This window comes from Erythrolamprus reginae, chromosome 1, assembly GCF_031021105.1.
Source record: "Erythrolamprus reginae isolate rEryReg1 chromosome 1, rEryReg1.hap1, whole genome shotgun sequence".
Classification (NCBI taxonomy): domain Eukaryota; kingdom Metazoa; phylum Chordata; class Lepidosauria; order Squamata; family Dipsadidae; genus Erythrolamprus; species Erythrolamprus reginae.
The window spans coordinates 98,727,509-98,750,222 of record NC_091950.1 but is presented as its reverse complement, the minus strand read 5'-3'; the positions used below and the strand labels follow the sequence as shown (position 1 = coordinate 98,750,222).

Sequence of the window (22,714 nt, the reverse complement as noted above, 5' to 3'; positions counted from 1 at the left end):
ATTTCTTTGGAACCATCAGAGTTGCTATTCCAAAGTTTGTATGTCAAATATCAGTCTAGAAGGGCAAATCCTACAAATTGGTCTTCTTTCAGAACAGAGTTTATCGCAAGAGCAGGCCAATGTGAGAAATTAAGGGAGACATTTTCCTTTATTGCCTATAGATTTTCTCCCTGCTTTGTTTATCATTGAAACCAAACATCAGGCAATGGTTAGGCAACCCTCAAATTATGGACAATTCATTAATTAATTTAATCCCCACAATTGGTTTTACTGATGTTGTAATAAATGCATTGGTGGGATGGGGACAGGGTACCAAAGTCAGAGGGTTTCCAACATTAGGTAGAATATAAAAAGGTTGATTTGGTTTAGACTAGCTTAGGGGTCCTTGGCTTAGGGGTCCTCGGAATCAATTCATGGGGTTATGATTGCAAAAGGGCTCTATGGAGATGTATGTCTCTTTTTGTAACTTATGCTTAAAGGTAAAGGTAAAGATTTTACCCTGTCCAGGTGTGTCTGACTCTAGGGAATGGTGCTCACCTCCGCTTCTTAGATCAAGAAAGCCAGTATAGTCTAAAGACACCTCTATGGTCCAGTATCCACTGTGACTGAATGCTGTTATTTCCCCACCGAAATGGTACCTATTTATCTACTCACATTTGCATGCTTTCAAACCTTTCGGTGAGCAGGAATTGGGGCACACAATGGGAGCTCACCCCATTGTATGGCACTCTGAACCCAGGCTGTCAGCTTTCTAGCTGACAGGTTCAACGTCTTTAACCACTGAGCCATCACACACACACACACCATTTCTGTTTAAAGGAAGTATATTCTTATAGTGTACCTTTCATTGAACCCACAGTTGACTCAGGCCTTCATTATTGCATCCCTTGGCTAAAAAATTATTGCATTGCAGGAGATTGAAGGTAGGGAAATGTCAGGATAAAAGAAAAATGACATAAAGCAACTCAGCAACTCACACAATTCATGTGGAAGATTAGGTGTGTACAAATTTCCTGCTGCTGTAGGGCAACTTTGCTATAGGGTACCCCAATCAAAATGCACCCCGCCACCTCAGACTTTAGCACCAGCCATCTACAGTGATAGCAACCACATGCCTCTTGGTGCTAGAGATCACATATATAAACCCCTTCTGCTCCATTAAAATACGAGGGTTTCAAAAGAGCTCACATGGGAGCAATTAGCCCGAAATTGTGGGTTGGCCTTTGTTTTCTTGTTTGTTTGACGAGGGGGGGGGGAGGAGAGAAGGAGAGAAATTAGATGAACTTCCAGATGGAGGCTCCTAATGCTACCAATCAAGGAACCCTGTGTAGTTATTTCATCCCCGCCCCAACCTCCACTTTAATAGACTTTCTGTAGTCAGAAATGTGAGGGGAGGGAGGGGAGAAGGGAGGGAGGATGTCCTGGGAAAACACAGGACTATTTAAAAAGAAAGACGGCACACTTTGGAATCCTCCCTCATCCCCCCATCCCGATATTTATGTGGAAAAGGCCAACGATCACAGGATGGAAGCCCTTGGTGGGAGGCAGCTTTCATGCTAGCTAGAGCGAGAACAACGGCAAACTGGCAATCAGAAGATGAATAGCACAAGGGGAACTCAAAAAAAAAAAAATCAAGTTTGTCTGATGCAGGAGAAATATCCATTCTTGACTTCCACATTCCTGTCCCTGGGAAGGCAGTGGGGGTAGGGGTAGGGGAAAGGCCTACATGCTCAAAACACTCCAAATACGGCAATCGGCACCATGCCATTCTCCCTAAGGAAGCGAAAAGTGCTGCATTCAGACCTCTGAGGAGGGCGCACAATGCCCCCAGTCCAAGAGCGGAGGGTTTGGGTCATCTGTCCTGCATGAGCTGACCGTTTCTCGAGGACAAAAGCAGCAGCCCTGTCATGTTGCCCACGATATGGCAGCACTGTGCTCCTTGGCTTTCATCCGCAGGGCTGCAATGCTGGAAGACTTGCGGTCCGGCTCGCCGTTCAACTCGTAGCCGTTGATGCTGGGGCCGATGCCGGCGCTGCCAAAGAGGCTGCCCATGTGCGTCTGCCCCACGTGGTTGCCGGGACCTGAGACGCTCAGGAATTCAGAGACTCCTCCGGTGGTGTGGGGATGAGCATGGGGAGACATGCAGGAAGGCACCGAGTCACAGGGCACTACGCAGGCAGGCACGGGGGAGGCGGCACCGTTGTTGCCAATCCAGGAAGGATTCTGTATCTGAGATGGGGGGGGGGGCAGGGAGGCAGGAAAGGAAGGAAAAAAAGAAAAAAGGAAAGGAAAATTAGTTCATACTGGCTCATTCCATACTGCAAACATTCAAAAGCAGGGCTTTTCTAAAGGTGTGGACATTACCGTAATCTCTCCCTCTTTTTTTCAGCCAAACTAACCCTGTATCTAATAAAAGAAGCAAGTGTAGCAAGCCCAATTGGCAAAAGGAAGCTTGGAACATGGTGTCGGACAAGATTACTTGCGGGACCGCCTTCTCCAGGTCCCATCAACTAGACAATGTCACTTTGATTTTGATTTTATTGGATTTGTATGCCGCCCCTCTCCGTAGACTCGGGGCGGCTAACAACATTAATAAACAGCATATGACAATCCAATATAAACAGTTAAAAACCCCTATTGTAAAACCAAACATACATACAGACATACCATGCATAAAATTGTAAAGGCCTAGGGGGAAAGAGTATCTCAATTCCCCCATGCCTGGCGGCAGAGGTGGGTTTTAAGAAGCTTGTGAAAGGCAAGGAGGGTGGGAGCAATTCTAATCTCTGGGGGGAGTTGGTTCCAGAGGGTCGGGGCTGCCACAGAGAAGGCTCTTCCCCTGGGCCCCGCCAAGCGACATTGTTTAGTTGACGGGACCCGGAGAAGACTCATTCTGTGGGACCTAACTGGTCGCTGGGATTTGTACAGCAGAAGACGGTCCCTGAGGTAGTCTGGTCCGGTGCCATGAAGGGCTTTATCGGTCATAACCAACACTTTAAATTGTGACCGGAAACTGATCGGCAACCAATGCAGACTGCGGAGTGTTGGTGTAACATTGGCATATTTGGGAAAGCCCATGATTGCTCTCGCAGCTGCATTTTGCACGACCTGAAGTTTCCGAACACTTTTCAAAGGTAGCCCCATGTAGAGAGCGTAGGCCTAGGACCTTGGTCTAGGACCTAGAGGAAGGGCCTTTTCTGTGTGGCCCCAGCCCTCTGGAATCAGCTCCCCCCAGAGATTCATACTGCACCTACCCTCCTCGCCTTCCATAAGAATCTAAAGACTCATCTATGCCACCAGGCTTGGGGCTATTAGACTCTAGCCCCCTGGCTGAAGAGTGTAGGTATGTCTGCAGTTCGAATGGGAATGAGTGATTTTTAAATGTTATTGGGGTTTTAAAGTAGTTAGCTAAATTAATTGCATTTTAGATATTTATATGTATATTGCCTTTGATATGTTGTAAGCTGCCCCGAGTCCTTGGAGAGGGGTGGCATATAAATCCAATAAACAAACAAACAAATAAATCTAGGTTGGAAACAAGTGGAAGAGGCCTTCATCCTGTAGTGGACAGCAATGGCTGACGTGATGATGATGATGATGAATTATAGAAGTTTTTTTAAGGTATCTTTTTTTTTTACTGCTGAAGGTATAAGAGATGGTTGAAGTTAAAGGAAAAGGGAGGATAGTACAGTACATGTGTTAAATGGTTCAGTATTGCAGGCTGACTCTGCCCACAGCCTGGAGTTTGATTCTGATGGACTCAACTTTCCATTCTTCCAAGGTCGGTAAAATGAGCAACCAGGTTGTTAGGAGAAATTTGCTGACATTTGTAAACCACTCAGAGTGTGCAGTAAAGTACTACCCTGTTTCTCCGAAAATAAGATGTACCCCGAAAGTAAGGCATGTCAGAGGTTTTGCAGAATTTGCTAATATAAGGCATAGTCAAGTTTACATACGGTACGGTGTAAAAACATACGGTACCATTCAAAGCTGTTCATAGCGGTACCGTAATAATGTGGCATCCCCTGCAGGCCCATTCTATCGCTTTGTACCGTCCAGTACAGCAGACACAGTCTGCTGCTGTCTCACCGCCATTACAGTCTCCACTACAGTGCATAGACTGTAGTTTCTCTGGTGGCCGGAAGCTGCAATAGCAGGAGTATACTGTTGTACCATATAAGTGCCGTCGTTTGTGTGTGTGTGTGCCATACTGACAGGTACCATACCGTAATCAGTGTACCGTACAGTACACTTTCTTTGGGGGTGTTAGCTTTTCTGCCTGTGAATTTGTCTTATTTGAGAAATATAAGACGTAGCACAACTTTTGGAACAAAAATTAATATAAGACAGTGTCTTATTTTCGGGGAAACATGGTATGAAGAGGTATATAAGTCTCAGCCCTATTGCTGTCGTGAGGAAATGTAGCCCTAATAAAGAGGCTTAACTAAACAAACCTCATAGTAGTTTAGGTTGCAACATCACCAACCAGATAAGCAAACACCACTCTACGTACCCAGATGCAAGTGTGCAGTTTGGATGCACAACAAAGTTGCCATAGGTAGCAGGACAAGTGCTACAGAGCATTGCTATACAAAAATAAACGGGATGTTGTTGAGATTTTCCACTTGTTCAGAAATATGTAAATGACCAAATGTGGAACAGTCAATGGCTTAGGTTGGGAAGGTCTTGTGTAAAATAGTCCTCACTTTCAGACTGCTTATTTCATGACTGTCCAAAATTATGATGGTGTAAAACCCCCCCAGATATTTGACCAATCCTTGCATTTATGGCCATCATATCTAACACAACCAGACTTGAAATCCTAGGCTTAGAAAGCTTAGAACTATGTTGCCTTTGACACAACCTAAGCATAGCTCATAAAATCATCTGCTACAACATCCTTTCTGTCAATGACTGCTCCAGGTTCAACCACAACAATACAAGAGCACACAACAGATACAAACTGAAAATAAACTGTTCCAAACTTGAGTGTAGAAAATACAACTTCAGCAACCAAGTAGTTAATGCCTGAAACTCACTACCTTACTCTGTAGTTTCATCATCAAACCTCCAAAACTTTATCCTTAGACTAAACACTGTTGACCATACCTGATTCCTAAGAGGTTAGTAAGGGGCATGCATAAGTGCACCAGTATGCCTACCGTCCCCGTCCTAAAGTTTCCCTCTTATTAGTACACCTCCCATGTATATAAACAACTTTATATCTATGTATACTACCAATACCTACTTGACAAAACAAACAAACAATGTTGTCATTTGCTCAGACACAAAAATGGGAGAAAAATGGGCCATTTTTACAAAAGCAAGAGCATTTTTGACTCCCCCCCTGCCTCCAGGAGCACTCTGCAGGCTTCCCAAACTTTCTGCGTGCCCCATTTTTCACAGAAATGTGTGAAAAGTGGGTCTGATTTTGTGAAAAAAAGTATGCACAGATGATTTGGGAGGCCTGCAGATTGCTCCTGGGGGCTGGAGGAAGGTAAAAATGTCCCTGCTTTTGCAAAAAAATGCCCATTTTTGTTTTTGTTTTAAATAGAGCACGTAGAGAGTTTGAGAGCCTTACAGAGTGCTCCTGGGGGTTGGGGAGAACACAAACCTTTTTTTCTTCCTTACCTGTTTGAAATCTTTGTGCGTCTCATATTCCGTAAAATACGGTACATACTTTCATAAGAATACTTTTTTTCCCCCCAGGTAGACCCAAAAAGATACACCAGTTCCTCCTTCATTCCAAGCATAGAAAATTTGAATCTTTGAAAAGACAAAGGTTTCCTATGGAGGAAACTGAAGAAGATGGGAAAGGAGGCTGGGAGAATGTGGGACCAAGTCTGGAATTTTCAGGAAAAGGAGGCATGTAAGAAGGATACAGGATTTTTTCATTTCAGTTGGAAGAAATAGGTAAATGACTAGAGAAATGTGATACCCTGTTTCCCCGATAGTAAGACACCCCCGATTGTAAGACGTATCAGGGGTTTCAGGGGGGTCGGCTAATATAAGCCGTATCCCGAAAGTAAGACATATGTCTTACTTTCGGGGAAACACGGGGGTATTGCCGGGGGGGGAGCCCGATGACGTCGCTTCCAAGCGCCCCGCGCGCCCTTCGCCTCGCCGTGGCGCCACTGCCTCTTCCCTGGCTTGGCAAAGCGAAGGACGGCGCTGGTCCGAAGCAAGCTGAGTGGGCGGCGGCTTGCAGCGAAGGCGCTCGTCCCAGCAACCGAGTCCTGCCGAGGCTCAGCTGCAAGCGGCCAGCGAGGCCGACCGGCTCCGAGGCGAGCGGCCGGAGCTGCGCCCTCCTTCGCCCGCCTCCTTTCCGGCAGGCAGGTGGGGCTGCCCAACTGCGCAGAGCGGCTCCTCCCCTCCAGAAACACGCTTCCCCGACACGCGTCTGCGGCTCCGCGTGCACGCCGCTTGGAGCCCTGAGGTTGAACTTGGAAAAGGGCTCACGAGGCTCCTGTCCCGCGGCTGCCCTTCTGGACTCTGGGGAGATGCCTTCGGGAACGCGACCCTTTCAATTTTTTTCCAATGTAAGACATACCCCGAAAGTAAGACGTAGTGGGGCTTTTGGGGGTAAAAAGAAAGTAAGACACTGTCTTACTTTCGGGGAAACACGGTATGTCTTTCACTTCTGTTTGATTGCACTTGGACTAAACCAGTATTTTCTGCTTTCATGTTTCCGTACAAAGTAAGGGATTCTGTTCTGAATTATACTTCAGGTATGTTCCAGAAAATCTATTCAAAACTTTTCCTGTAAAGATGATGAAAACAACAACAGAAACAATAATATGTCTCTTCTGGTATGTTTTTGATTGAGGGTTGTGCTTGTTTTACTCTTCTTGGGAGTTTGCCTCTTCTGTCTGTTCTTTATTTTTTTCAGGATGTTTTAATAGTTCATGCCACCCAGAGTTGCCATAGAATTAGGCAGCCGTACACATTTGGAAATAAATAAGTGAATGGAATCTTCCAATCTCTTTGCTAAGACTTTGGACAGAGAACACCTATTTATAGCAGACTAGTAGTTTCTTATGATCTTCTGGATGCAGTACACTTTTGTGGTTTTTCATTTTCATATCAACCTGCTGTTTTCCTACAATCTGAATTTCATCTCCTTCGCAATTGAATGTGTGCCTTCTGAGTATTTAACGTTAGAGGGAAGATTTCATATTTTAAACTATTATTTAAATTTATTTTTAAATAAATTTGTTTTTGTATTTGTTTTTACCTGATTTCATTTCTCTCTTCTGAAATTGGCTTGTATCCAAGGAAGGGAGGGCCATGTCCTCATCCTCCACCTAAGCTCAAATTTTACCATTTTATTACCTGAAAGGTAGCAACCTATCTCATAAGCCAAGGTTAGGAGGAGGCACCTGGTAAGAGACTACATAGTGGAAAATAAGTAGCGGCGGTGGGAACTACTGAGTTGCTACCCAAAACAAGAGGGGGAGTTTTATTTGATTGATTTATTCTATTTATTACATTTTTAAAAATATATTTTATTATATTTTTAAAATATATATTATGTATTTTATATTTATTATATTTTTATTATATTTATTATATTTATTATATTTTTATTATATTTATTATATTTATTATATTTTCACACCTAACACACTCTGGGTGGTTAGAATATGGTCGAGACAGGGTATAATGACTTTGAGGGCTTACAGAAGAAGAGATTTGAGATTCCACCTTTCTAGAAGCATGGAGTACTGTATTTATAAATGTAAACAAGTGTTGTTTGGGTAGATAAGAGTTCATCATTCTTATTCCTTTCCCTTCTGTTCTTCCTGCCACACCATCAATCTTAGGAAGTGGAGTATGATCCAGAATATCTTACACATTCATGCATTTACAGGCCAGGTCTCACAAAAATCTTTGCTGTTTTTGCTGCAAAAAAGTAGCAAGGGCTAAGCGATCCTTTACAAATGCTCATGAAATTCCAACTCAAGTACTACACCCGGATATGAAAAAGAAATATTCTTACAGTAACTAAGGATTGGGGAAGTCCAGATTCAGCCTGCCCAAAGGGAGGTAGGGAAGGCAGAGAGGAAGGTGTGAAGATGAGAAGAGCATAAGATGAAAGCAAGCAAGAGGAGAGGATCCAGATGGAAAGTAGGAAAGCAGAGTTTTCTAACAGGCCTGCATTTCTCAGCCTTTCATCATTTGCTATGGCCCTGCTCTAACCTTTCCTTCTGGCAGCCTACAGATAAGTGGCAGCTATTGTGAGGGCAACAAGGTAAAACTCAAAGGTGATCCATTAAATGACAAGAGTGTGTGTGACAACACCAGAAGTTTTTTGCAGGTATATTTTATGTGTGTGTTTGTGTGTGTGTATATACACACATGTGTGTGCATGTGTGTGTGCATATACACACATACACACAGACACACATATATATACTAGGGGTGGATTCTGGTTTTCTTCGTGTCTGGTTTGCTCCAAAACTCCAGTTTTCCATTGTAATTATTAAAATATGCTGTTTTTAAAAAAATAGTTCAGAAAAAAACTATCCAATTTTATTTTATTTATTTATTTATAGAAATTCACATCCTATCCTATGTAAGCAGCTTAAGTATTAGATAAAACCAAGATATGAAAGAGACAGAAGAGGGGAAAAGCTACCCAAAACGTTTCCTAAAGTATCCTCTGGCGGAAAACTAAACATCTTTCATATCTAATGACCTCCGAGTCTACGGAGAGGGGCGGCATATAAATCCAATAAATCTAATCTAATCTAATCTTAAATAATTCTTTTGAAGTTAAAATGACAGATCTGTACTACTTTTAAAAAGTTCAGAATCTGTATTCAGACAGTATTAAAGTTAATTTATCTGCAAAGAACTTCTGGTGTTGCCAAACATTCCAATGAATGTTCCAGGCCACACATAGTAGTAGGATTTCTATTGAAGGATTTATGCCATACTAGTAGCTGGATACTCATGTTTCGCTACGAAGCTGAATTCCTTAGCATGGAGTAGAATGTCTAAACTCCCAGCCCGCAGGCTGGATGAGTCATCCAATGGCCATGCCCACTGGCAGTTGGAACAGAGTCCTTTTCAGGTGGGGAGGGGGAGTAGAATGTCTAATTCTTAAGCATCAGAGCATGTTAATAATAATATAAGAAATAGCTAATAATGTGATAGTCATTTTGAAACATCCTTTCATAGCGATTACCTAGAAACCAAGAGGAACATCAGTGCCAAGTTTCAAGTTTTAGGCTTTATGGTTCTGAACATTCATGAGTGGTATTTTGCTTTTATATATACAGCTTAAAGAATCTGTGGTAAGCTTCTAAGAAAGACTCATTACCCTATCTTCCACAAAATTGGTACACAATATGGGCAGCCAGAAAATAGAGAGCAAAATTTCATTTGATATACAACAGAACCTCTGATAAAACTGTCAAGAGGTTCATGACAAGTGTGTTGATGAAGAGCACTTACCTGGGCATAGTTCTCTGCTCGAGTTAGCAAAGGTAACTCATAGGCAGTGGAGAAATGTGTGCGAACCTGTTGCATTTGACCAAATCGCTCTCGTTTCCTCCATTTTGCTCTTCGGTTCTGAAACCAAACCTGAGGAGATCAGCACCAACAAATCCACATTAGAGAAGAAGCAGTCAGTCCCATTTTTCTATAGATGGCTAATTCCGAAGGCTAAAACAGTACAATTGTGTAGAATATTTAAAAGGAATGCTTTACAATGCATACAAGTACAAATCAAGCAGCTCTCTTTGAACTATTAAAGCAACCATCCTTTGCAGAAACTAAAGCAAAATAGCTGTTTATGCATGCATACAGGGGTAATATGTGAATTGCAACAGCAAGCTGTAGTTTTTTCAAGTCTTCCAATCATAGTTACCTCTAAGCTGAGCAGTGAGCAATCGCTCACTTAAAAATCATCATCAACTCAGAGTTTTCCAAACCTGCCCAGAAGCCGAGAGGGAAAGAGTGAGAGGGAAGGAGAGAGAGAGGAAGAGAGGAAGAGAGAGAAACAGATAGAAAAAAGAGAGGAAGGAAAAGAAAAAGAAAAAGAATGGGAGTAAGGAAGAGAGAAAGAAAATCAAAATCTAGTTTGAAACTAGCTCTCAACTATTTAAGTGGCATTTTGATATTGATAGAGTTGCCCTATTATGAGCTCACTCTTATAGACACACAGTACAGTATTTTATTTTGAAATTCTCTGAGGAAAAACAGGGTGGGTTTTTTATTTGTTTGTTTGTTTGTTTGTTTGTTTGTTTATTATTTCTGTGCCGCCCAGTCCCGAAGGGACTGCCGCTCCGACACTATACTTTTCCGCCCACCTCCCCCAAAAATTAGAGGGAACACTGCTTCCAATGATGAGGGTACTTTAACTATTTAAAGAGAAATTCATCAATCATGCTATGAAGCACCTCCTTAAATATTTTGTTTAGCTAGTTAATAATTTGAAGAGACCTGGTTTGCTGTAGTGATTAAGGCATCGGGCTAGAAACTGTGAAACTGTGTGTTCTAATCCTGCCCTAGGAAGGAGGCAATGGTAAACCCCTTCCAAAAAATCTTCCCAAGAAAACAGTCAGGCACTAATCCAGACAATGACCAGGAGTCAGCACAAATTCAAAGGCGTGATCATAAAATGGAGGCAGAGGTTTACTTCAGGTCAAACAAGCTGTCAAAGAAAAAAAGCATGCATTAGCCTGGTTATGTAAAAGCCAAGGACAAACATTGTGTAAGTTAAAAACTGGAACTTAACAAAGTATAGAAAACAAAAAGTAAATATTGAAATAATGTAATAAAAGCATGAACAGAATACTGGCAAGGAAAAAACATTACATGGTCAATTTCTACAAAAAATTGAGGGGAAGGTGGAATAAAAATAAAACCTGGCCATAGTTTACAACTGGAACATTTTAAAATAAGAAACTGAGGGGTTGATTTTGGTTGTTCACAGCAAACTATTTGAATTAATGCAATCAAAGCGAGAACTGGGAAAATCAGCAAATGATTTTTAGAGCAAATTGTGAAAGAAGCAGAATAAATAGTAGCTCATATACTCAGCTCATGCAAGATCAAAACAACAACATAACACAGTTGCCAAAATGATTCACTGAAAAATCTGCGAAAATGATCATGTATCAGTATTGAAAAAATTGTGGAAACAGAGGCTTCAAGAAATAATAAAAAAGGATAGGTTAAAATATTGTAGGATTTCTGTATAGAGATTGATAAAGTCTTGGCTCACAATACACCAGGTGTAACTGTGGTTGAATAGATAATTGACACGGCAATACTAGGGGATAGTAGAATTGAAGATAAAAAATTGAAGAAGATCACGAAGTATTAAGATCTAAAAATCGAAATGGAAAGAGTGTGGCATACAGCAAAGGTGGGTTCTTACTGGTTCTAACTGGTTCTTTAGAACCGTTAGTAGCTCAGCAAGGACATAACGGAGCTGGTTCCATCGGTGTTTCCATGGGCGCCTCCCCCCCCCCCCAGCTTAGAGCTCCAAGCAGAAGAGGTCCTTGGCTGTTGTGAAGAAGCAGCAGCTCTGGTTGCACCACGCCTGTTGAATCCTATGTAAATAGTTGGTTCCATGAAAAAACGCTGTCTCTGTGCAGAATCTGAAGTTGCGCCTGATTGGCTCAGACGCTGACTGTTCTCTTTTGGCGGGAGCCGCAAAAGTATAAAAGAGCGGCTGCTCTCCATGTTAAGTCAGACGTGTTCCCGCTGATTGTCACTTGTCTTTAAGAGCTGAATAAAGGAACCGTCTTGTTTAAGCCTTGTCTCTGGACTCTTCAACGCCCACTTTGTTCTCCTTGAGAATCACTTTGCAAACAAGGTGCAAAGTGGCTCTCAAACAGAATGAAGTGGACTAGTACAACAGCAACAACCAAGGATGAAAGAGTTTGCTCAGGAGCAACATCGGCAAGGAAGGCAGCTGGGTCAGAGAGAGGCATAACCTGAGCTTTCTGGGATGGGTAAACAAGAGGTGTATTCAGAGTCCTTTTTTTGAAAACAGATTCAACCTTTCCTATCCTTCAGTCTTCTGAGATCTAACCATTCTCCAGAATTTCTTATAGTTGGCAGTTCTCCAATCACCTCTGCTCCTTTCTGAAGTACTTTAAATTACAATTCACATTGTTTTAGAGGCTTGAATTTGTTTACGATAACGAAAATGTTCTTTTGCCATCCCCTTGCCTATTGTAACATGCAGATCCCACCTTCCGTCAGCTGATGCCATCATATCATATCCTTCCTTTCCCATGATGTCATTTATATTGTATTTTTATGTTGACTGTAATGTGTGATAGCACTATTTTTAGAAATCACTTATTTCTCCTGCACATATGGACACATGATAAAGAAAATTAATAGTAACAATAGTGCTATTGTTATTTCACGCAGGGGGGAAATAACCCCAAACCCAAATATGAGCCAGAATGCAAACTGTAAAACCCAGATTAAAGCAAATAATATGTACACTCCAACAGAACAACGGTGAATCGCCCAAAAGTTGAATAGTTGTAGGCTATAGCTCACTTTTTAAGTAGTATATATGTGATTTACTGTTGACAGCTGGATGAGACCGAAAGCCTATTTAAGCCAGAATTCTATTTCACATGTAAGATACATTTAAGACATTTATCATGTGAACAAGAAAGTAACATTCCTCACCTTTTGTTGCTCTCCAGCAACTGACATTTAACATATGCTACCTATGATTTAGGCAATAATAAACAGTTTTTTCAAACTGTATAAGTGGGTAGCTGTTATCAATGCCATAGTGGAGAAAACTACAGCTAATTTTACCATATCCTGCAATATAACTGCTCCTATATCTGTTCCCCATACAGTAAACAAGTTTTTTTTTAAAGTTTTAAAATTCTAAGCCCAGAAATACTGATATTGTCATAATTTGTTATAGATATAATAAAGCTAAATTATCAATAATTTAAAAGGAATCTAAAGTAAGGTTTGAATCAGAATTCTAATCAATCGCCTTAATTGTCATCCTTTGCTGCAGTCCAGCTATTTAATAAGATTAATTTCAGTCTGGAGATACAGTGCTTAAAATACTATTAGAATTCTTATTTTTAAAAGTAATGCTGGCTGGAGAATTCTGGAAGTTGACGTCCCCAAGTCTTAAAATTGCCCAGTTTGGAGGCTCCTGATATAATGTAATGATAATAACTTAAAAGACAATACTGTACTTATAAAAAATCATAACAATAAGCAAACAAAGAACTGGGTTTTTCCTTGCACATCTGAAATTTCTAGGTTCTAGTCTGCTTTACGTGTGTTTGTTCCTCATTAGTCCCCTTAATAGGACTCAAGGGATGAATAAACGTCCCCATGAAACATAAAACAATTATAGTAAAGGTATGTGAACTCACTTGGTTTTACTTCAGTGAATATTTTTCTATGTTGCCAAGTGTCTATGGAGATTTTCAGTCATCCATGTCATAGTTGACCCGGAGGTGCTTTTTCAAGAGGCATCTGAACTTTCTGCTTTGTCTTTGGAGACATTTCGTTTGTCATTCAAAAAGCTTCTTCAGCTCTGACTGGATGGGCTGAAGAAGCTTCTTAGATGAGAAGCAAAGCGTCTTCAAAGAGCTGAAGAAGTTTTTTGAATGAGAAGCAAAACATCTTTTAAAAAAACCCCCAGAAAGTCCAGTTGCCTTTTGCAAAAGCACCTTTGAGACATGTTGCCATGTATTATTTTCCTATTATCTCTATTTTGCTGTTTTGCATATTCTTGCCCCCGATGCCTTTTTGGAACTGACAATAGGGGAGAACAGCAATTTATTTTATTTTATTCATTTTATTAGATTTATAAGCCGTCCCAACTCCTGACAGACTCTTTCCATTTTCTGTCATCCTTTCTCCTATTTTTAGAGTCTGACTTCCCTTTGAAACTGCTGGATTCATTCTGGACGGGGTCCCACTTTGATCTGGGAGAAGAGATTTCCTTCTTGCTTGCTTGGAGTTGGCAAGGAACATCTCAGTGACCTCCCCAGGCGGGGAGATGAGACGGCTTGTTGCTTGTCCAAGTATTTTTATTTTATTTATTTATTTATTTGTCCAATACCCAAAACATATTGAGGGGAATAGGCATGAGGTATTACATATAAGGAAAAGATATCAAAATAGAGGAGAAGATATATGAAAGGGAGGAAAGATATATGACATATGGGATAAGGGGAGACAAATTAGACAGGGGACGAAAGGCACACTGGTGCACTTATGTACGCCCCTTACTGACCTCTTAGGAACCTGGCGAGGTCAATCGTGGATAGTCTAAGGGAGAAATGTTGGGGGTTAGGGGTAGCATCACTCACTTGTGGGTAATGACTAGGACAGCATTTGTAACGACTCTCTAGCAGCCGTAGCTTTTTTGAGTTATGGCAATTGTTTTGGCCTGGCCTGTACTTTTTACCAGAAATGATGATTCCCTCCCAGTCCGACATGAACTCCAAGAGACTACAAGATCAAACAGGGTGCATGCTAGTGGGAGGGAAGAATGGGCTACACCAATGATGATGAAGCAGGAGCATACCCTTCATGGCACCGGACCAGATTATCTCAGGGACCGCCTTCTGCTGCACGAATCCCAGCGACCAGTTAGGTCCCACAGAGTGGGTCTTCTCCAGGTCCCGTCAACTAAACAATGCCGCTTGGCGGGACCCAGGGGAAGAGCCTTCTCTGTGGCGGCCCCGGCCTTCTGGAACCAACTCTCCCCAGAAATTAGAATTGCCCCCACCCTCCTTGCCTTTCGTAAGCTACTTAAAACCCACCTCTGCCGCCAGGCATGGGGGAATTGAGATACTCTTTCCCCCTAGGCCTTTACAATTTTATGCATGGTATGTCTGTATGTATGTTTGGTTTTTATATTAATGGGTTTTTAATCATTTTTAATATTGGATTATTATTGTACGCTGTCTTATTATTGCTGTTAGCCGACCCGAGTCTCTGGAGAGGGGCGGCATACAAATCCAATAAATGTGTATGTATATATATATATATATATATATATATATAGATAGATAGATAGATAGATAGATAGATAGATAGATAGATATATAGATATAGATATAGATATAGATATAGATATAGATATATATAGATATATATAGATATATATAGATATATATAGATATATATAGATATATATATATAGATAGATATATATATAGATATAGATAGATAGATAGATAGATAGATATAGATATAGATATAGATATATAGATATAGATATAGATAGATAGATAGATAGATAGATAGATAGATAGATAGATAGATAGATAGATAGATAGATAGATAGATACCGGTAGATAGATAGATAAACTTATGAAGGGGAGAAAAGGGAAAAAAAACAGCTTAAGCAATAGGGCTGAAAGTATCTCTCAGTCTAGCTAGACTGCCTTTCCTTCACCGTATATTGACATTGATCCCTCCTGTAAACAGTCCAGCTGGCAGCCACTTGCAGCCTTGGCCAAACCCGTGTATCTTTGATCTGCAGATGCAGAGTCCAGGATGCTGACCCTGACTGATGTGAAAAGGAGTGGGTAGCAGGTAGAGAGGGTGCTCTCAGTGGGGAGCAGAACATCTGCTAGGCAGATGTGCCCATCTCCATAGATGGCAAACACATTTTCCCCCTGTCAGTGCAAACCATTCCCGAAGGTCCTCCTGAATATGCATGATGTGTGCTGCAGAATTGTTCTAGGCTATGCAGGCAAGGAGGGGAAACCTTAAGAGCCACTTTTGACGGGAAGACTTGTGCCGGCAATATGTGTAAAAATACCAAATATCAAAGCCGCTTTCATATTCACAGGTGAAGCTTTTCAGAGGAATGAAGTTGACCTTGGACCTCTCAGTAGAGCAGGGAACCCACGTCTAATTTTCCATTTCAGAATGATCAGGTATTTGAGGAAATGCAGTGCTGCACTGAGAGTGAGTCTGTGGAGCAGATGCCACAATTCCGTTCTGCAGAATCAGTAGGAGAGCCTCCGACACAGCCTGGCGGATTTAACCCTTTGCAATGTAAGGAAGTAATCTAAATTAACCTCTGAAGAAGAGGAGTCCAATAAGACAATCAAATCAAGAATGTAAACTTACGTCACTGCCCCACAACTAGAAAAATAATTGGTTTTCTGCCTGTTTGCTGGACAGATCTTCTCTCCCTCCTGAGTGTTTGCAATTAGGATGCAACTGATTTTATTTTATTTTTTAATCAAATTTGGAGACAATTCATATCACAGAGAAGTCTGGACAATGCACAATTAAAATTTCATATATGCCACTATTATTATTATTATTATTATTATTATTATTATTATTATTATTATTATTATTATTATGTCAATACAACTCAGCAAATGAGATCACTATGCTAGATTTTGTATTTCATCACCAGTCGGGCACTTCCCAAGCACCTAGGACTGCATGATGTAGTGGCGAATTATGTTTGCCGATCTCAGTAAAGCGGCCTTTTGCAATTGACAGATGGAGATTTTGTCAATTCCGATGGTTTTCAAATGTCCCCTGAGATCCTTTTGCACTGCGCTCAGCGTGCCAAGTACCACTGGGACCACTTTCACTGGCTTATGCCAGAGTCGTTGCAGCTCGATTTTTAGATCTTCTCTAGCTGCTTCTCCTCAATTCTTCTGTCCCCTGGGATTGCGATGTCGATGATCCATACTTTCTTTTTCTCCACAATCAGGATGTCTGGTGTGTTATGCTTCAGAATTCAGTCAGTCTGAAGTCAGAAGTCCCACAGTAGTTTTGCTTGCTCATTTTCGACCACTTTTTCGGGATTATGATCCCACCAGTTCTTTGCCACTGGTAAATGGTAGTAACGGCACAAGTTCCAGTGGATCATCTGTGCCACAGCATCATGTCTATGCTTGTAGTCAGTCTGTGCGATCTTTTTGCAGCAGCTGAGTATGTGATCGATTGTTTCATCTGTTTCTTTACAGAGTCTGTTGATTTTTCAATTCTGGCTTTGACAGCATTTGTTCTAATGGCCTGTTCTTGTGCCGCTAGTATTAGTCCTTCTTTCTCCATTTTGAGTGTTCCACTTGTAAGCCATGACCAGGTCTTTTCTTTATCCACTTTGCCTTCAATCTTCTCCAAGAACTGGCCATGCAATGCTTTGTTCCGCCAACTGTCCGCCAATAATAATAATAATAATAATAATAATAATAATAATAATAATAATAATAATAATAATAATTATTATTATTATTATTATTATTATTATTATTATTATTATTATTATTTTGCATTTTGATTTTCAAGGATTAATCCAGTTGGTTTTGAGATACTTTAAAGGGGCAGTGATGGAGGGGGTGCTGTCCAAGTTCAATTTGGGTAGCCTGGAGTTTTCCAATAAAGTTCTTGAAGTTTAGTCCAGATATCTAAAAAGGGGTAGACTGAGGTTTTATATTAGTGTCAAGATCATATCAATTCCTAATTTCTTCCTTTGTTTCATTTCAACTTTTTCAACTAAGCAGTGATGAGCTTTCAGGCTCAGTAGCCATGGTTTAGAAAAGTAGACCACAACCATTCATTCCTGCTTCATTGACACCAATTGGGAAAGCCTATTCCAAGTATATACTTCTCAATTCTTTATTAAAAATTGATTGTTACATTGATTGCTAAGTATTTATGAAATACAATAAAAAAGAGAAAGAAAAAATATAATCCATAGTTCTCTTTTTTTTCTGCACCCTTTGTGATAACTATTTGTAATATTTTATATCTCAGCAGGTAGGTTGGAAGATCTTCGGTATTGTGGACCCGGTCTATATTTGGATGTTAAATGTTCAGAAAATACCAAATAGTTGTCTAGATTGGGAAAAAGACAATAGCAAATCGCCTTCATACTGCTGCCAAGAAAACAGCATATTGATTTAGTACTGGGACTTGAGCTCAAAGTTAAGGCATTTTTGCCTTTTATAATGTGAGGGTGAAGGTTCATTTTTGAGCTTTTGGGTTGGTTTCCGAACATTTCATTATCGGGCTTTGGGTACCAATTTTGAGGGGGCAAGGGAAAGGGAGGGTTTTGCCTTCTCCTTCTGCTCGAGATCCCCATGGACAATTGGTGGGCCTCTGTGTGACACAGAATGCCGGACTCGATGGGCTTTGGTCTGATTCAGCATGGCTCTTATGGGCTAGGTAACATCTTTGGGCAGAGTTTAGGAGTTCTCCAAAACTCTGCTGAAGATGTTACCTAGCCTGGTAACGAAACATTCAGAAACCAACCAATAAGCTTGGAGAATGAACCTTGACCATCCTCCTAGACCTGAACTACAAATACTCGCTACTTTTATAATTTTTTAAATTCTGATAAAATCAGATTGCAGTCCTAGTACAGGTGATTCTCAACTTGCAACCATTCATTTAGCAACCATTCAAAGTAAGGGTGGGTTCTAACCTACCTCACCTGCTAGTTTGCTTCCTCTCATGCCACGTGGGTACATGGCCGCATGGCACATGTGCCTGCGCAGTACCCAAAACCAAACAACCCCCCCCCCCAGCTTCTGCACGTGCACAGAAGCCCAAAACAAAATGGTGGCTTCTATAGTACCATCATTGGAGCCGGTTTGGGGGGGTGGGTGGCCAATCGGCAATCGCTCCGGGTTCAGACCGGGAGAAACCTACCTCTGATTCAAAGTTAAAATAGTACTGGTCCTAACACTTAATGTCTGCCACAGCAACACACACACACACACACACACACTTGACAATCAGCCTATTTATGACAAAGGCAGCATCCCGAGCTTTTGTGATTGACATTTGCTACCTTCCTAGCAGGCTTCCAACAAGCAATGGTCAATGGGGGAAGCCAAATTTGCTTAACAACTGTAAGAGTACTGAATTGCTTGTAATTAATTGTAGCAAATTGCTTTACAACCATGGCCAAAGAAATATATGTTTGTAACATTGGGCATGACTCACTTTACAGCTGCCTTGTTAGCAACAGAAATTATGTCCCAACTGTGATTGCAAGTTGAGGACTATCTGTGCAAAAACATAATTTGATTCCAGCAGAAACAATTACTTATTGGAATCTGCAAGGAAAAGTCTAAATGCTTTTCCTTTTATATTCATAATGCCAAGATGGATAGCAGAGCTGTCAATGATCAGCAGACATACTTTCTTTAGATCAGAATGGTCACCAATCATTCCTGGTACCAACAACAGTTATATCATCCCCTACTCAACACCTTTCTCTTCCCTTTCCTTCAGTATCAATGAATGGGGTGAAACATAAAGAGAAGCGATCATCTCTATTAGTCCCTGGTGCCCTGGGACTGATATTATTTAGAAAAACCCTGTTTTGAAGGTTCTGAAAGCATGACATAGTTCAGGGGTGTTAAACTTGCATCTTCATGGCATCATCATGTGATGTAAGCTTCTCCCCCTTTCGCTAAACCAAGCATGGTCATGGCCAACACGTGACGCATCTGGGCCATGGACCACTAGTTTGACACCCCGACATAGTTCATTGGAAGGCGTTGTCTTATCTCCAGGGCATACAAACCCAATAAATGAATGAATGAATGAATGAATGAATGAATGAATGAATGAATGAATGAATATCCTGAAACCACCACCAACAAAATTACATACATCCTCTTTTAACTAATCCTGTCAAAAAGCTCACTAAATCTAGTATGGAACCTGATTTGAATAAGTTATTTTCTGAATCAAAGAACTGTGTCCAAGACAAATCCTCAATTTTGTCCCACCATATACAAGATTGGCAAATACTGAAAATACTTTTTGTGAATCCTTGCAAAATGATAATTCACTATTATCGAACATAGGTTACTTCTGGGTTACAACAAAAGCCTATGGTTAACTTTCAAGAGAGCCTTAACTGATAGCAATACCGCTTAGACTTATATACCACTTCACAGTACTTTACAGCTCTTTCTAAGCTATTTACAGAGTCAGCCTATTGCCCCAACAATCTGGGTCCTCATTTTACTGACCTTGGAAGGATGGAAGGCTGAGTTAACCTTGAGCTGGTGAGAATTAAACTGCTGGCAGTCGGCAGAATTAGTCTGCAATACTACATTCTAAGGACTGTGCCACTATGGCTCTTTATATATGTAGTTTAAGGAGGAGTAAAGGGGCAACCTTCCAAGAAATTGCTTCATGCAGCACCTACATTTTTCTTGATTGCAAGAAGTTATGGCTGAAATTTTTGAATTCAACCCTTGCACGAATTTAGCAAAAACATAAACCACTTTGTGACCTAAAAGAGGTTGAGCAGATTTTTAAAACAAAGGAAATTGCATCCCAACAGTGGAAAAAGGAAGAGGGAATTCTCCGCTAATCCTTTCCCACTTTGTGCCATTTCCTGTTTATTGTGACTTTTGTCTTCCCCAGCACTAATGTGTTCAGGCATCACAGAATGCCCTCCCCCCCAATTTGGTTTTAGGACACCTTATTTCTAAACTCTTTCCTCTTCCGCATAAGAAAGAAAAGAAGTCATTTTCCACATGCATCAAGAGGCTTATAATGCTCATGAAGATATCTAAAATAGAAAGAAGATAGCCATCACCTTTGAGTATAACTGTACACTATGTTATGGATAGTCCTATATATTTTGGGCAATTACAACTGCTACTTAGAACAGATCACCAATGTTTACTTCCCACCCATAATATGGATTTTATGTGACATCTATCTTGCTCTCATCAACAGTCTTATAGAGAATGGAATTAATCAGCCCTGGCACCTAATAGTGGGAAAAACTTTAATATTTTCCACATTTCCCAAATTTTGGAGGAAAATTGGTTCTGGCAAGAAATCTTTCATCAGGTGTAGAATCCCCCCCTTTAATAATAATGTCACTTTCAAGTTGAATTTAATCTTTGACTTCCTATTATCCTCTCCCTATTGAGATCAATCCAAGTTGACTAAGTTACTTCCCCTACTTTAAATTGGGCACTTTCTCTCATTGATTGAGATAAATGGGAGAACTATTTACAAAAAGATTGACAGTACATCATGTGGTAACTAACTAACACCATTTAGTTAGATTGCTGTAGAATTTCCATAACTTGGATGGAAAATATGCTTTTTCTGCTATTGTAATTGTTACCACAACTATAAGCAATGTATGGTTTAAGTAAAAGAACCATGAACCCCAACCTTCTAGCTGGGGAATTCTGGGAATTGAAGTCCAGAAATCTTAAAATTGCTACCATTGAAAAACACTGGAATATACTGTTTTCTTCCAGCAGAGGGGAAAAAAATAAAGAAACTACCCAAGAAGCTTAATGACAGGCTAGATTGTTTTTGCTCTTTTCTTCCCACTTTTTAGTTTAGTTTTTAGTAAGGAGTTTGTTCTTTTAACCTCAGCATGTGATGGCCCTGACAAACTTTGCCTGGGCTATAAAAGGAACAAACATCTGTCCCTATAAGTTCCATTAAAAAAATGAATTTCAAGTTTGTTAGAATTTTCTCTTACTTTCTTAACTCGTGGTTCTTCCCTAAACATACTCCAAGTGGGTTGTCACTCACACAGACCACATTTCCACACCCACACTTCAAGCTCTTTCTCATCATCACTGTTTCTTGCCTCATCTGACTCTTTCAAATACTTCCATAGCCCTGCTTTTCATCCAGTTTATCCTTCCCTTTCCTTTAGAGGGCAAGGGCTTTGTTCTCTTGTTTGAGTACAGGAAAAGAGCCAGAATTCATCTTTAATCACTGAAACTGGACACCATTTTATCAGTGGCTTGGAATGGGAAATTTGAGCTTGGGATAAGAGAGCCGAATGGCTTTCGCTTATTTTCATTTCATGTTTAATTTCCTGCAGGCTTAGTTTAGCCTTTCCACTCCTTCCACTAGCCTCCCAAGGTTTTATGGGAAAAAGGGGATCAAGACATATTACTTTTTGCTTGACGTTTATTTTGCCCTCCTCCTCTTTCTTCTTCAGCAAGGATTTTGCTTCAGCGAAGTTTGACATTTCACCTTGCTTTCAAAAGCCTTCCACGGGGCAGGGTCATCGCTAGAAAAGATGTTCATTAATGAGAGGAGACTCTGGGACGAACAAAAATGTATCGGCTCTCTACACCACGGGTCCCCAATCAGGGTGAAATTCACCAGGTTCTGGAAAACTGGTAGCAGAAATTTTGAGTAGTTCAGAGAACTGGCAAATGCCACTTCTGGTTGCCCTCAAGGTGAGGTGGGAATGGAGATTTTGCAATATCCTTCCCCTGGAGTGGGATGGGAATGGAGATTGGAGATTTTTTGCAATATCCTTCTCCTTCTATGCCCACCAAGACACTCCCACAGAACTAGAGGAAATTTTTGAATTTCACCCCTGTCCCCAATCCCTAGTTTGTGGACCGGCACTGGTCCATGGCGTATCATAAACTGATCTGGGCAAGCAAGCGAAAGTCCCATCCATGGTATGTAGGCAGCACACGAAACCATCCCCCCTCTGGTCCATGGAAAAAGCTCTCTGTACAGAATCATTTCCTGGTATCCAACGGAAGGAAGCAAGAGAGAAAGAAATGGCTTACAAGCAGGACTAATTGTGTAAAAGCATTTCTATGCAGCTGTCTATCCAGATGTTGGCTAAGGTAGCTGAAGCCTTTACTACCACCTAGTTAGACTACTGCAGTGTTCTGCTCAGTGCTGCTTCAGAAACAGCAGCTGGCACAAAATCAGTATCAAGTAAGAGTACCCAATAGCTCTC

General features: G+C 40.9%; 1 protein-coding gene across 1 annotated transcript in view; it reads right to left on the bottom strand.

Moving 5' to 3' along the window:
* Positions 1-806: 806 nt before the first annotated feature.
* Positions 807-22,714, bottom strand: part of ALX4 (ALX homeobox 4) — a 77,842-nt gene continuing 55,934 nt past the window's right edge. Inside the window, 2 exon segments of the mRNA XM_070734860.1 lie at positions 807-2,229; positions 9,460-9,588. Coding sequence (XP_070590961.1) covers positions 1,906-2,229; positions 9,460-9,588 — 453 coding nt within the window. The 3' untranslated portion in view covers positions 807-1,905.